At 41.2% G+C, this 15,203-nt stretch overlaps 1 protein-coding gene across 3 annotated transcripts in view; it reads left to right on the forward strand.

Moving 5' to 3' along the window:
* The window catches only part of PPP2R5E (protein phosphatase 2 regulatory subunit B'epsilon), a 150,913-nt gene that overhangs the window by 76,818 nt on the left and 58,892 nt on the right, over nucleotides 1-15,203 (forward strand). For 2 of the 3 annotated variants that reach the window (XM_037031501.1, XM_037031502.1), the window contains exon 3: nucleotides 6,116-6,312. In XM_037031501.1, the coding sequence (XP_036887396.1) occupies nucleotides 6,116-6,312 (197 nt within the window). Of the gene's footprint in view, nucleotides 1-6,115; nucleotides 6,313-14,875; nucleotides 14,930-15,203 lie in introns of those variants that run through there. The other variant, XM_037031503.1, reaches the window with a different exon arrangement.

The raw sequence follows: 15,203 nt of genomic DNA on the forward strand, positions 1-15,203 counted from the left end.
GAATTTCAAAGGTGAAGGAGATGAAAGAAGGGTTTTAAAGTTATTACTTTAAAGAAAAGCAGGTTTCAGCTGTGGCCACACATTGAAGTCACTTGGAACACCACACCACCACAACCACCACCACCATCAACAATAACATTTTCGAACCCACTGCATTGAGTACAGTAGTAAAGTAAGTAATAGGGATGGTCAAGGATATAATAGTTATTGTAGCTAACATGTTACTTTCTTACTTGCTTATTTACATAGAACTATCTATGTAATCGTGTTATACTTCATAGGATATAAAAGCCTAATTTTATAATTTGATTTATTATAAAGATTTATAAATGTTTCCTTGTTTTGATGAAATATTGGCTATAACCACGATTCTTTTGGGTATAAAAAGAAATTTGAATAGAAGCATAATTCCACTAGTAAAATAAGATTCTTTTTAGGTTTCCTGAAATATGTGGTACAAAAGGTAGTCAGTCGCCTGTGCCTGTGTTTAGAAGTAAAGTCGGGGGCGAGGGTTTGGACAGACAAGAGCCTGGACAGGCAGGTAGGCACCTTACCATATGTGCTAGCCTGCTATGCTACCTTCCTCCGAGGCTAAGTCAGGTTAGTGTCCGGTCCTGTGGGACTGGCTGGTCTTCTATAAATACAGGTTCATATTACCTTATGCAAGTAAAAGTCTCACGGGCTTTGGTGAAGTTTTGGAGGGTCCTGTGTGAGGGACTAACAGCATCCATGGTTGGGGATCCATATACCACAGGGAAAGTTCTAAGGAACCACAGGGAAAGTTCTAAGGGTTGAGGTGGAGTGGATTGGAGACCACATTTACATGCCCTGTCTGTTGGTACCTTTATTTTTTGTGATAGAGAAATGGATGCAAAATGGCTAGATAAATACTAGGGCATTTTCAGGTGAAAAACATTGTTAATTTAGAGGAATTTTATTTCAGATCTTTTGAATTGAGTAACTGATAAACTTTGTTCATCAGGAGCTCAAATAATGTTATTCCTTAGCTTCCAATACAAACATGATCATTTTTTAGAAATATTTATTCACTATATTTCCACATGTATTTATTTATTCATTCATTTATTTTTATTAAAAGAGAAACATCAGTGTGTGGTTGCCTTTAGTATGCCCCTTATTGGGGACCTTGCCCACAACCCAGGCGTGTGCCCTTACTGGGAATTGAACTGGTGAGCCTTTGGTTCCCAGGCCAGTGCTCTATCCACTGAGCCAAACCAGTCAGGCCTCCACATACATTTTATAGTCTATGTGTAAATAAGTTACCATCCTGCATCTTTTTTTAAAAAAACTTTTTGCCTTCTTCCTGTGATATTATGGTTAAGAAATACAAGGATGTGGGCCTTTTTTTACTTGGTTGGCGTATTTGCAGGTACAAATTTAACATTCTGATTTTCAACAACTTAAGGTGACTAGAGTCACAGAGTACCAAATCTAAAGAACACTAGGCTCATGTTTTATTTCTTCTACCTTTGCTACTTTTTGCTTTGCAAAGTCTGGACTGAGTCAAGCCCCAGGGGAAGGTGGACTGATACTGAATCTATGATCCTGCGCCCCAAATATTAGATGGGATGGAATAATGGAAGCTGTTGACCAAGGTGGCAGGGGGACGAGTCTGCCAATTACAAACAAACTAACACATAATAAACAACCATTCCTCAAAATGAGACTGAGGGTGAGGGGAGGTGTGTGTTTGTGAGTATGTGTGTGTGCGTGCACGGTGCACATGTGATGGGGTGGGCTAAAAAAGTTTGTAGTTCTGTTGACTGTTATTTAGACACAAGGAGAATCTGTCTCCTAAGTGAACTTGTATCCTGCTTCTACTGTTGAATTCTCTGCCCATTTCCCCATCACTTGTGGCACTTGTAAATTTGAAAATTACTTAGGTAAGAACACCTTGAAGGTGGGAGTAGTTATTTTCTCTAGCGTATTGATGAAAGTTGATGGGATGCTGGGAGATGATAATAGAAAAGGCATGTGGGAGAAAATGACTTACGTTTAAAAAGAAAAAAGAAGGACAGTACAGTGAGAAATATAGCCACCAAGGGGATTTACCCTTAGCTGGTCACCACATCCTTTTCTGGGGTGAGAAGCATTTTCTGAAATCAACTTAGTTTTGAGGGTTGTTCCATAGCAGTGGAATCTGACCTCCCGGGATCTTATCAAGCTGCAATAATTGGATCAGTTGTTCTTTCCTTTAAACAAATAGTAACGTTGGATGGGTGGATTGTTTTGCTAATAACCATCTTGATATTACATAACCACTAGTTGATTCCTTATTATTTATGGTTATGATTCTGTGGGATCCCTCTCCTGGGCTCAGGGATAGCCTGTGTAGGCCACAGATTTCCACTGGGAAGAGAGGCAACATGAACATTCACTACTTGGTCTGCTTTGGGATTCTAAATCACTTTTAATTTTTCTAATTTACATCTATTTCTGACCATCTATAATTTTTTTCCTTTAAGTTACTTCAGAAGTTTTTAGATTTTCAGGTAAATTTGGGAGATGGTAGCTTTGAGTTAAAGTCTGGTGTTATTCATTGCAGTAAAAATGTACTGCTTGTCTGCCTTGGCCGGTGTGGCTCAGTTGGTTGGAGCATCATCCATTGACAAAAATGTAGTGAGTTCAATTCCCTGGTGGGGGCACTTACCAGAAGGCAGCAGCCAATCAATATTTTTCTCTTGTGTTGATGTTTCTTCTCTCCCCCTTCTGCTGTTGCTAAAAGCAATGAAAAATTTTTCTTTGGGTAAGGATTTTTTAAAAATGTACTGCCTGTCTGATTTTTTCTTTTTGCCATTTATGAGATTTTTCTTTATGGCTTAGTACTTGATACATTTTATAAATGTTTCTTTACCAAGAATATTTGTATCTGCCTCTGGGACTGGTTACATAAACATTGAACTTTTATTATTGAAACCTTATGAACTATTCAGAGAGTCTTCCTTCTCCAGTGCTGGCCTGCCCTACACTTCTCACATTCTCCTTTTTCAAATCCCACCGGAACTGGGGGGAGGAGGAGTTCAGGGAGGTTGGACCAGCATGGCTGTGTGGGGCGAACAAGGGCCAGACTCTACAGAAGGAGCCCTTTTCTCCGACTAAGTGAGGGCGCCCTTTAGCATGAATGAAGATTTAAAAAAATTGTTGCCATAGGGGAATTGACTCTGAGGAAATCTCTCCTCCTCTTCTCTTTCAGTCAGTCTTCATTACTTAAGTTGTTTAATTTAAGGAGAGGAAATGACTTTAGAAGAATTTAGTCTGTGAAAAAGGATGAAGCAGTTTATTGGGGAATGGGCTAGAAAAGAGAGAGAAGGGGTTCGTATGATCCTTTATGAATGGGACATGCCGGAGATTAATTTGTGCTTTCCTTCTACTTTCTTCCTCTTCTTCTCCCTTGCACATCCCTGTTCTGTGGAGTACGGTGCATAAATAACTCTTGCCTCTCACCGAGTCTGAATGCTGCATGGTGGTGAAGGGTGCAGGCCCTGAAGTCTGTCTGCCTGAGTTTGAATCCTGGCTCCACTGCTGTTAGCTCTGTGACTCTGGGCAGGTCACAGAGTCTCTCTGAGTCTTGGTTTTCTCATCTGTTAGATTGGAAATAGTACATACTGCAAAGGGTTGTTTGGATTAGATGAGATGTAATATGTGGAAATGCTTAGAATAGTAGCCAATATACATACCCATGTATTCAATAAATGTGAGCTGTTACCACTGTTCCATCAGGCAGCTGGCCTGTTTCACATTTGTCTATGTCAGTTTGGATAAGTAAAGAATAAATTTCAACTGCCTGACATTGAAAAAGGACTAAATGTTAGCTGCATACATTTTTAAAAATAGCCAAATATATGAATCTCTTGCGTATTATTGCAGTAACTACAAAGATTAATCGTGGTTGTCACTACTTCAGTATGATTTGCTTTTTGGAGAAAAGGTTATCATTTATAGATGCTTTCCTAATTCATACGTGCTGAGTTATGGAGTTCTCCATGTGGCTGGTTTGATTTTTAAGCCATATTAAAGTTATACTGTATCAAAAATAAGATTAATTAAAATTTCCCCTGAAGATTTTAGTGTTACATTACTAAGCTTTTTCTTGTTCCCGGTACAGCATCAAAACTTACAATTAGCTTCAAGCTATCGGGTCTGCTGTAGAACTTAGAAAACTTTAGTAATTGGCTGTGATGGCCCTGTGCATGTAATTAGCCATTGATTAAAGGTATATAGTCATGCTCATAAGTAGCCTTTAGTTTTTGTTTGATTGTTTGTTTGTTTATTTTAAACATTGAAGTAGGTAACAATCAGAAAGAAAACTTGGTCTGACTAAATTTAGTTCTAGTTTTGAAAGTGATTAAATCTAGGGACATAGAATAAGACATATCTCATGGCTTAACTCAGATTCCAAAGTCTTCAACAATAAGATATTGTGCATTGGGCCTTTGGGGACCTTTGGGGACCCATGGGGATAGTGGTGGGAGGGGAAACTCATTGGTTAAGAATGATTTCCAAATTTATAACTTGTTTTTGTCGAAAGTAACAGTGATGCTGTATACCTTCAAAAATACTGACTACTTGTTCTCTTATATCTTATCTGGTAGAGAAATCCCGTGTTTTTAGGGGTCCTATCCACTCTCACTTAGGCTTACCCTAAAGTTGATGTCAGTAGGAAGGAGTCTTGGGGGAGTTATCCATGACATCCCGAATACCTGGGCTAGCTCTTGGGTTGTGGGGTGTGAGGAGGGGAGGGGGTTGTGGAGAGGGTTCATGTGGTTCCTGTGAATAGGAGGAGCCTGGCCCTCACTCCCTTCTGCTGGTGCTGCTGGTGGCTCTCAGGTGAGTGCTGTTAGCTGTTGCACTGAAGCACAGGGAGCAGGTGGCCCATGCTTTGAAGCTGCTGTCAAGCATTTACTGGGAGGCTGGAAACAAAGGGTGCAAGCTTGTTAAAGTCCTTCATGAGTGGTGTAAAGGGAATATGGGAGTGTGGTTAGAGACACAGGCACTGTGCCCAGCTCCATAACTCATTCATTGTGGAACCTCAATGATCGTCTCTAATTTTCTCTTTAGAAAATAGAGAAGAATAATATAACACCACCTGCTTCCCTCTAAGAGTGTTTTGAAGAGTAATGAGTTAATTGCCTTGGAACAAGGCTGCAGAGCTTAATCTGGTCACAATTTCATTGCCTTTCTAGGGAAGCTCCAGTTTGGGGGAATAAAATAGTGGAAAGAAGGTAGGAATAGAATGGCTGTCTGTAACTTACTGTATTTCAAGTTCAGCTATAGATTAGGGTTCCATTTTAGCTGGGGAATTTTAACCTAACATTTCTAGATATTTTTTTAGAAACAACACAAAACCAAATATCTGGCCTCCTGTTTGTGGGAAAAGAATAGATGTTTGTTTTGAGAACGTATTAATAAAGATGTTAGTGGTTTCCTCCCACGGTAAGGAAAGAAGATGGGTCAAAAGCAGGAGGATAGATTCAAGTGGAGGTTGTTATTGTCCCAGTGCTGGTGTGCTCTTCTGAGAGTTGGTGTTACTTCATTTTGTTGACTTTTCAAGTTTGACAAAGAAACTTCATGAATATCAAGCCAAAATAAAACAAAAAAATATAAACACACACACCCCAGTTACTTTAAATACCAAGGATGTCAGCATGAAATTAAAACGAATCAACTGACATTTCTGCTTTGAAATTTTTTGGTAAAACTAATGTAAAACAACAGTGAAAACTTCTGGCTTTTACCTTATAATGGGAAATTTGACCTTTTTCAGTGTTTTTGGCCTAAGGATGTTGACATTGGGTTGTTCTGGGGTTAAAATTTGCTGCAACTCTCTAATGGCTCTTGGGATTTTGGTCAATCTTTGGTGTGGAATAACAAATGCTGTCACTGGTGTTGGTATCATGTAGCTTTTCAAAGACAAGGTCTCCAAGGTAGTGGATGTGGTATCCCCTCCCGCCATGTGTAACTGTTCAAAAAAAACCACTGTTGTCATGTGAATTCTTTTTTTTTTTTGAGCTTGCTTTTGAAATAACTTTCACAGAGAATTCCTGTTACCTAGAAATTGATGACAGACTTACACCATTTCCTTTTTTTTTCTTAGACGTTCCATCCTCAGAGCAGCCTGAACTGTTCCTAAAGAAACTTCAGCAGTGCTGTGTCATTTTTGACTTCATGGACACGCTATCTGATCTTAAAATGAAAGAATACAAGCGCTCCACTCTTAATGAACTGGTGGACTACATTACAATAAGCAGAGGCTGTTTGACAGAGCAGACTTACCCTGAAGTAGTTAGAATGGTGAGTTTCTTTTTTTTCCGCCGGGGACACTTTTAAGCACCTTCCGTAGCAACTCGCAGGTGTATTTATTGCAGGAGTCAGGTCGCTTGGAGGTCGCCTCCGCACAAGAGAGCCAACCTTCTGAGAGCTAAGCACAAGTAGTCGGCACAGTACTAGAGGTTGAAGAGCATTATTTTATGAGAATGAAATCCAGAACTTTTCACCTACAACAGTATTGGAGGAATCAGTGACTTCAAACTGTGAAGCCAAGACTGCCAGGGCTTTATTGGATTTCTGGCCTTGGGAAAAGAGCAGACACAGGAGAATCAACAAAACTTTTAGATCTGTGTTTGAAAAATATGCAAGCCTGTTGGATGTCTTGATTTCCCCCCCTCCTTATTCATTTTGGTATATTAGAAATGGCTTTATGCTTAATAAAATGTAATTGATAGAATCTAGTTAAGCCTCTCTTGGCTTCATAAGCTAATTATTCTCTTTATATTCTTGAAATCGGGATGATGTCTTTCATTATTTTTGAACAGTGTCTTGCACTTTGTGTGGTTGTTAGGAGTTAACAGAAGAAACATTATTAGCATAATGCAAGTAATTCTTCTCTTATTGTATCAATAATTCTATTAGTGTTTCAAAAGCTGAGCTAAAATATGGTTCTCTTGTTAGATGTCTGTGGGAGGGTGCCCTTCTTTGGCATCCTGGAAGATCTGGGATCTGTAGAGTGCACGCTGGGTGGGATGGGTGGGGGCGGGGCGGGTCTGCTAACTGGTGAAATTGTGCTTCAGCGACCCAAAAGGGTCAGTGTGTATTACCATAACACGAGAAACTGTGACTGATGTGTGGTCATTTCAGCACATCCAGTGTATTCCTCAGATCCATATCTGAGTGCATATTGCATTTGTGGTTAATTTATAAGACTATAGGACCAGAATGTTTTGTAGGTGAACTAATGACGTGTGGCTCTTGAGCAGTGGTTCTCAACCAGGGTGTGGTTTTGCTTCCCAGGGCACTTTGGAAATGTCACAGCCAGCGGTGGGACGGGTGTACGCACTACCAGCATTTAGTAGAGAGGCTAGAAATGCTGCTGAACATCTTAACAATGCGCAGCCCCCACGGCAAAGAGTGGCCTGGCCCCAGAGTCGGTAGTGCTGCTGTTGAGAAGCCCTGCTCCAGAGCTTGCGTGTTGTAGAACTTCTTCACCTGGTACTTAGGGTCTTCTCTAGTTCCCCGGCCTTCTGCAGAGGATGGTCCCTGGTTTTAATCTACCTGTGTCCTCAGCCAAGAGATACCCACTGTTTATAACTTCCTTCTACATCTTTATACAGAGAGGTGATGAAAATGTCAGCACATGCAAGCATATATGTATAAATCTTGTTTTTTTGTGAACATGACTATGTATACACTTTTTCTGTAACTTGCTCTTTTCATTTATCAATATATAATATCTATCAGTAACTATGAAGCTGCCTCATTCAGTTCTTTAGCCCCGTAATATATCATTGTATGGAGGTGCTATAATTTATTGAGCCCATATCCTGTGAATTTGCTGATTTATTTTTCTTTTCTCCCGTTTCTGGACTTCTGTGTATCCACCCCAGGCCCCTCCACTGGTTCCGATCCTCCCTTTCCTTTCAGTGCTAGCACTGCTTCCCCAAAAGTCCGGAGATCTTTCCTTCCTTAAGTTCCTCGGTAACCATCCACTTGGGTTGGGCTGTTTTTTCAGCAAACTAGTTCATTTTCACAAGTTCGTTTGATTTTTCCAATTGGACTCTTAGTAGATTTAGTAGATTTGGACTCTGAGCACTTCTAGGCAAGAAGTGTGTCTCATACATCTCTGGTCTCTCAAGGCCTCCGAGCTCAGGCCTACCTGGAGTTGTTCGAATGAGTAAGTGAACCCTCTTAAAATGGGAGCATTTCAGACATTGGAATCACTATTAAGATAGCCAGTGTCAGTGGATTCTACTCAGTTTTTAAACCCAGTATTTGGCATAATCCAAAAATCCTTTCATTCTTATGAACCAGCTTCGTCCTAAACTGGCTTTGGTTTTTAAACGAGACCATTTTCTCTTCTCCCTTATTACTTCCCTGTACCCCTCTCATCCTACCTCTCGCCAAAAAGATTTTTTAAAGATTTTTATTAATTGTGTGTTTAAGATCTACTTGAGCCCTACCTTAGGAGGATTTGTATCTGTAGCGTGTGTGGTATTCTAGGGCACTAGAAAATTAACTTTCTTTGTGGTAGTTTGTGGTCCTTACAGGTATAATTTATTTTTCATATCATGATTTGTGAAATTGCTAACTATTAATTCTATGTGGTTCTTAGGCAGTCCGGTGTGTTCACAGAGAAGGAGGTAGCGTGTAGAATAGAAAGGACTTTGGAACTACACAAAGGTGCTGCAAGTGTCAGCTCGGGCCACACTTGCTTCGTCACCTTGGATGGAGCCTTCCACCTTGGGGGCCCTCGGTTTTCATGTGGTGCTCAGAGGAATGCAGGACTCGGGGACAGGTGGTCAGAGTCTCTCACCCTGCTCCGTAAATACTCCACCTACGTAAAATCGTTGTGCTTTTGTTTGTACATCAAAGTTCTCACCACCTCAAATACACGCGCGACCTAGTAAGCAGGGTGCTTACCGCTCTATAAAAATGGCTAGGCCCAAGTCCCCACTGAGGGTGCCCTCTACCCCCTTCCTTTTTGCCACTTCTGAGCCCCTTGTAGGTGGAAATTCTGGTGCTGCTACTGCTCACCTTCCTTACCGGTGTCTTAATTGCCTTTTGAGCATATTGTGAGGATTTACAATGATTTGTATAAAGCTCTCAGAACAGTCCCTAAGACACGGCAGACGTTCAGTTAATCATATTATTATGTTTTAATGATTTTGTTATTAGATATTTGATGTGACAGTTACTGGTGGAACTGAAGTTCCTGGCCGTGGACTGAAAATGCTCTATCAGCTAGATGTGTTTATTCCATTGCTTCAGTGGTTCTCAAGTTCTGTACTTCCAAGGCGATCGATCCTGCCTGTTGAACAGCCCCTGTCCCACCTATTCCTCTTTCCTGCTGCTAGGAAATGAAACTGCTCCACCAGGGTCAGTGGGGGAAATGGTAGTGCTTCTTAATTTAAATAAGGTATCAGTGAAGCCATAGCTAGGTTTTAGACACCAGCATGGGTAATGACCTGATGGAATGTTTTGGTGTCAGCATTGTTACCAAAAGCTTTTGACGCAACCTGGTGGTAACTAGAATTTGAGAATTGCTATTCTTATTAGGGGAAGAAAGGAGTGACAGATAAAAGTAATCTATGAGTTCTGGAAGCCATTTTTAGCATTTAAATGAAATTTGGGTAGCACCTACCCGCTGCTAGAAATAAGAAAGAAAAGGCAATTATGTGCACACAAAACAATGTAGCATTACTACAGGTGTAACTTACCCTAAGCAGAATAGTGTGGGGTAGTGTGGGGTAGTAGGAAGAGCCCCAGACAGAGAATGTGGAAGTCACTGTCCTGATTTTCATCTTCCAGTTAACTACTGCAAGATGTTGGGTCAGTAATTTCCTCTCTAAGCCCCAATTTCTCCTGTTGTAAGTGGAAGGATTAATAATGATCTCTCACATCTTTCCAGCTCTGAAAATTACCAACTCTTTTGGTTAACACAGTCTAAGAAATTTAGACTGGATTCTGCCGTTCTTAAAGTTTACAAACCATTGGCCAAAGTAGTTGCCTAAGTAAGTGGTTTGTCTTACGTATTTCTCATGGGGTCCTATCTGATGGAAAAATGAGAATCGGGACTTTCAGTTCCTTGAGCTCTGGCACATTCTGCTTTGCATCTTCTCAAGTGTCAGGCTCTGTCCTGGAGGCAGTAATTTTACCACATGTGCTCATGTTTTCCTTCTGGTTCTGTTGCCATGCATCCACTGGAAAGATCTTTTAGATTTCTGACTCTCCCAGTAATCTTATGTTAATTTTTTTTTACCCAAACTCCAAACGCTGTTTATTTTGCATTCTTTATATTCACACATCTTTCTTTTCAAAAATGCCTCTTGGGGGTAGTTCAGATGTGAGCTGAAATGGCATGGGTGAAGACATTGTTTTGGTTAACTCCAGGTGATACTTACTGAACAACTTAAAACCAAACACTTTTGCATTTTGATGATAAAAAAAGGGCAGGGCCCTGCTCTGTCAACAAGCTCGCAGTCAGGCAGAGAGGATACTCCTGTGAACAAATAAGATAATGTCATGTATGCATTAATAGAAGGCGAGGAAGAGTAGAGAGAAAGGGTGATTAACCAGAGGTAGGTAGGAGTGGTGGAGGAAGGCTGTACGAAGTGAGTTAAGCCTCAGTAGGGTATTAAAGGTGAAAGCGTATTTTTCAGGTGGCTGAAACAGTGTTGACAGAGAGAATTACATGATACAAAGGACTTCCCCAACCCCATGATACAGTCAGAGAAACACAATAGTGCTGTGTTGTCTCAGCGTTGTGTGTGTGTATGGGGGTGGGGGGAGTGGGAGGAGGTGAATGGTGCCAGTTGAAAATGAGATGCCAGCCAGAGGTTGGTTCCTGAAAGAACCTCCCAGATGATGGATAACCATTGCAGTTTTAGATTTAGTCAGATTTAGAATCCAGTGACAGTGTGTCAGAGAGATGGGGGTGGGGGCTGCAATGGAAGGCAGAGAGGAAGCTGCAACAGTAGGGGACCGTGCTGCAGAAGTTGTGGAGGGCCTAAAGCGAACACAGGTGTGGGAGTAGAGAAGGCGAGGAAAGGACGGCATTTGAGACTCACTTAGGAGGTAAGATCGAAGCTGCTTAGCGTTTGTTGGGCTGTTAGGAGTGTGTGAAGGGATGGGGTCTAGGATAGCTTTGGGAATTAGGTGGTTTGTGGTGCTGCTCTTTGACAAAGGTACAGCAGAAGGGAGAGCAGGTTCTGGGTGGAGGCTGAGGAGGTGATTTTTGATGTTAACTTGGAGGTTTAGGGAAACCTAGATGTGGAAAGCTGAAATAGATGTTGATAATTATCAGCATGTGAGTAGGGCAGGGGAGAAAAAACTCCAAGTGATGATGGAATCGCTGTATGTTCGTGCAGTGGAGGAGCATGTGAACTGCAAGGAGGTTGACATGTGACATGATTATCTACATGTGCCATGTAGATAATGATTGCCTGCACAGTGGTGGAATCGTGGCTATTCCTCGAGGGACTAGAATCCTGCCACTTCTGTCCTGCAGAAAGTGTACCGTGTGCACTGGTCGTTTGCTGTTGTTATTTTCACATTTTGTCTCTGTGACTTGAATTTTCTTGGTTTCAAAGACTGCCCCACTCCTAATCTGTGGTTAAATCTCTCTACTGTATACTGCAGATCTTAAGAACTCGTGGCTTTCCAAAGCTAAGTACTTTTAAGATAAAAATATGTTGAGCAAATTTTTTTGTCTTTTCTATTGAAGTCTTTCCTTGTGTCCTTTATATTGTTTCTTAGCCACTATTAACTTTGTTTCTCTCTCTCAAATTATGCCCTGTCATTTGGTTTTCTGAGTGCTTTATCTTTTATATATTCTTTGATTTAACTAGAAATCACAGCCCTGGTTAGGCTCTTAATAGAATAATGTGGTTTTGTAGAAACTTATGAAGTTGCAATTAAAGGTCTCAGAGTCTGCCTACTCAGGAATGCTTTGTTAACTTCATTGCATACTCTGTCGGCTGAAGGACAGGGTTTCTTTTTGTAAAATAGCAACTATCTAAAAGTAGCCCTGGGAATGATAACTACTGGGGGAAAGATGAAATTTCCATTTATCATCTTCCTGCATCTGATAAAGAATATAAATGTACATCCTGGCCAGGATGTGCTTTGGAGGTGACTGTGCAGTCCCAAAGGAGATAAGGCCTTGTCTTTGTGAGCCACTGAGGGGCTGTGGCGTGGCGGAGGTAGGCTGCTGACACCGCCGAAGTGGAAGTAATGGAAGAGAGTGGTGTCTGGGAAAGGCCTGTAGGAACTGAAGTTAACGGTAGATTTTGAGGATAGGATAAGTTCAAAAATGCTAGGACCTGAGAATTAAATTAGAAAGAATTCCTTGGTACTTAGAAAAGAATAGAAGGTTATGACCATGAAGATCATCCAAAGACATTTGTAGAATGAGATCAGGGGGAATTAATTCGCTGCTCAGGCTGGGAGCAGATTGTTACCATTTGTGATTGACCAGAGGGTAGGGAAACTGGCAGGCACTTTGTCCTTCCCTTAATTACCATCTCAACTATCGCACTGTGCTTCTTTAGTTAATACTCATTTACCAATACTCATGTAGCACCTTAGTGGATCTGTAGATTGGCTCCATGGGGTCAGCAGCCCCTCTGCTGTTGACTGTGAAATTTTATGTGGTTTTTGTGTACTTTCTTGGTAGAAGAGGGCAGGTTTTGATTAAACTTGCAAAGATAAATCTGACTTCAAAATGATTTCAGCTTGATTTTACCACATGTGCTGTGTTCTGCTGGGTGCTGCTTTGTTGAAAAATACAGGACGAGATTGAAATTCCCATTTATGGCAGTAACCAAAGATTAAAAAATGAAGTTGTTAAGATGATTTCACCAGTGGAACCATGTGGCCCTGGAGTTTTCTCTGTGTGAAGGTTTCTAGTAGTAAATTCAATTTCTTAAATACACTCTTCAGATTTTCTTTTTCCTCTTGTGTCAGTTTTGGTAGGTTATGATAGTTACACAGTTTAGCGTTGTAGTCAAGTACTTAATCCTCAGAGATTCTTCACAAAGGTGTGCACTAGTGAGTCTAACGTTTTTCCTGTCTTACCACCCTCTGTCAGTACATATGGGTGCATGGTGATTGGCGATGAGGAGGGCTGTGTCGTTCAAAACATGCCCGTTCCACCTTAACCACGGTCCCCAAGCTGGTGTGCTTCCCCTGCCTCCTCTTGCTCCTCCCACCATTAGATGCAGGCAAGCTCTTCCAGCAGCCTCAGGCATCCCTAGGTTGCTTGGTTGGTCAGAGTTGGCAGCAAGGGAGTTAGATGAGTTGAACATCCCTCCATTTCCATGATGGACCCCAATCCTTGGAAGTACTTATGTGTGTACAGTCCTTTTCCCCGTTTTGCTGTCCTTCTGGGGCAGTGGTATAGACAGATAGACAGACCTGGGCCGGGTCCTGCTACTTCCTTATCTGTTCTCTTAGTTGATCTTAACTGTCTTAAGCTTGTTACCCCACTGGTACTGTGTAAGACTGTTGTGATGCCATCCTTATCATCATCATTCATGGTACCACCCCTCCTGCTGCTAGACTTACGTTTTTCTTTAAAAAGATTCATCAGGTTTTCTAGTTACGGTGAAGTCTTGCCAGCCTGAAAGCTTTTTGTCTCTTTAAGGTGACTTTCCATATCTTTTCTCTGACAGTTGGTTTTAAACTCTAATTCTCTCAGGGAAATTTTATTTTCAATTATTATTTTTCTTTTTTTGAGGACCCTGTAAATCTGCATATGTCCCTGTGTATAATTATATGTACGTGTGTGTGTATTGCCCATAGTTAACCTAAATAATTTTTTCTAATATTTTCCCCAATGTTCATGTCCCTACTATATTAGTAATTTATACAACTAATATATAAATAATTCTCTCCTGCAAACATTTTCTTTTGTGGAATCTGACAGGGATTTTAATGCGTTTAGTTTTTTAGTTAAATATGCCAAGGAGCTGATGTTCACTCAGGAAGCAGCTAAGCTAGTCGTGATTGCTGTTTGCTTCATTTACAAGCTGTAGTCCTTCTGGCTTAACTGCTTTACAGGTTGTTCGAAGTCGTCAGTATAGGTAAACTTGTTTGACAGCCGTGACTTGTCCGGCACTGACCCATCCAATACCATTTTCTCACGGTAAGGACAGTACTTCTACCTGTCCCACCCTGTTCCGAGACGGCACCAGAATTTTGCAGGATGAGTTACAGTACTGCATTCAAGTTCTGGTTTCTTTTTCCTCACCTTTTAATGTAACCTTGAAACTGAAAATATGGTTATAGGTATACACCATACTTTTGGGAAAAATCTATCAAGAAAATGAATGATAAAATGGGAAATATTTCCTATGTAAATGGGTCTTGGATAATTCTAGTACTGGGTGCTAATTTATGTGGTTCAGCTGCCTCTGTACTGAGGAGAGACAGAAATGAGAGAGAGAGGGATTTATTTCTTGGTTGATTCTCTCAGGAGAAAATGCTGTTTATACCACAGTGTAAAAAGGAGAGAGTGTGTGTCCTCAATGTGAAATTCTCCGAGACCGTGATGCTTGAGGCAAGAATTCGGCAAGAAAACAACGAGCAGGTCATGTTCAGGAGGTAGTTGGCTACTGACAGGTGAAAAGCCAAGTTTGATCTGGGGATGAAAATAAGAAGTGAGCTATCCAGTGACTTCTGCAGAGGAAGTTGTCTCTGGAAAGTGATGAGATAAAAGACCTACAGTAAAAATGCCTTTCCAGTGACGAACAGAGAAAGATGGGGGTTGGCTGGGCCTGGAGGAGAGTAAACTGGAAAGACCAGAGCCCAAGGCAGCACGCAGGTCCTGGCCAGGGCATTGCCAGGAGAGCAGGGGAGGAGACACACAGAAGACAGGATGTTTCTGAATAAAAATAGGACTGGTTATAACTTCTTGGTAAGTTGGAGAACAGGTTTATTTTTTAATAAAATGGATAAGCAAGGTCTGTTGGAGAATATGCTATCTTTGGACCCTCCAGAAATACAGGTGACAAACTGGGAGTAGGGGCTCGACAGACAGTGTTGGGTATGAAATTGGTTGCTTTGAAATGCTGTGGAATTCCCTTCCCGAAGAAGGTAAGGCCTTTAGGAGAGAGACTTGGGTACAACATTCTGGAATAATGTGGGCCTAGACCTCTTCCTTTTGTGGGACTCTTGGCTTTTCTTCTTGG

The sequence above is a fragment of the Sturnira hondurensis genome, unplaced genomic scaffold, assembly GCF_014824575.4.
Source record: "Sturnira hondurensis isolate 20B ecotype Veracruz unplaced genomic scaffold, ASM1482457v3 Scaffold0021143, whole genome shotgun sequence".
Taxonomy (NCBI): domain Eukaryota; kingdom Metazoa; phylum Chordata; class Mammalia; order Chiroptera; family Phyllostomidae; genus Sturnira; species Sturnira hondurensis.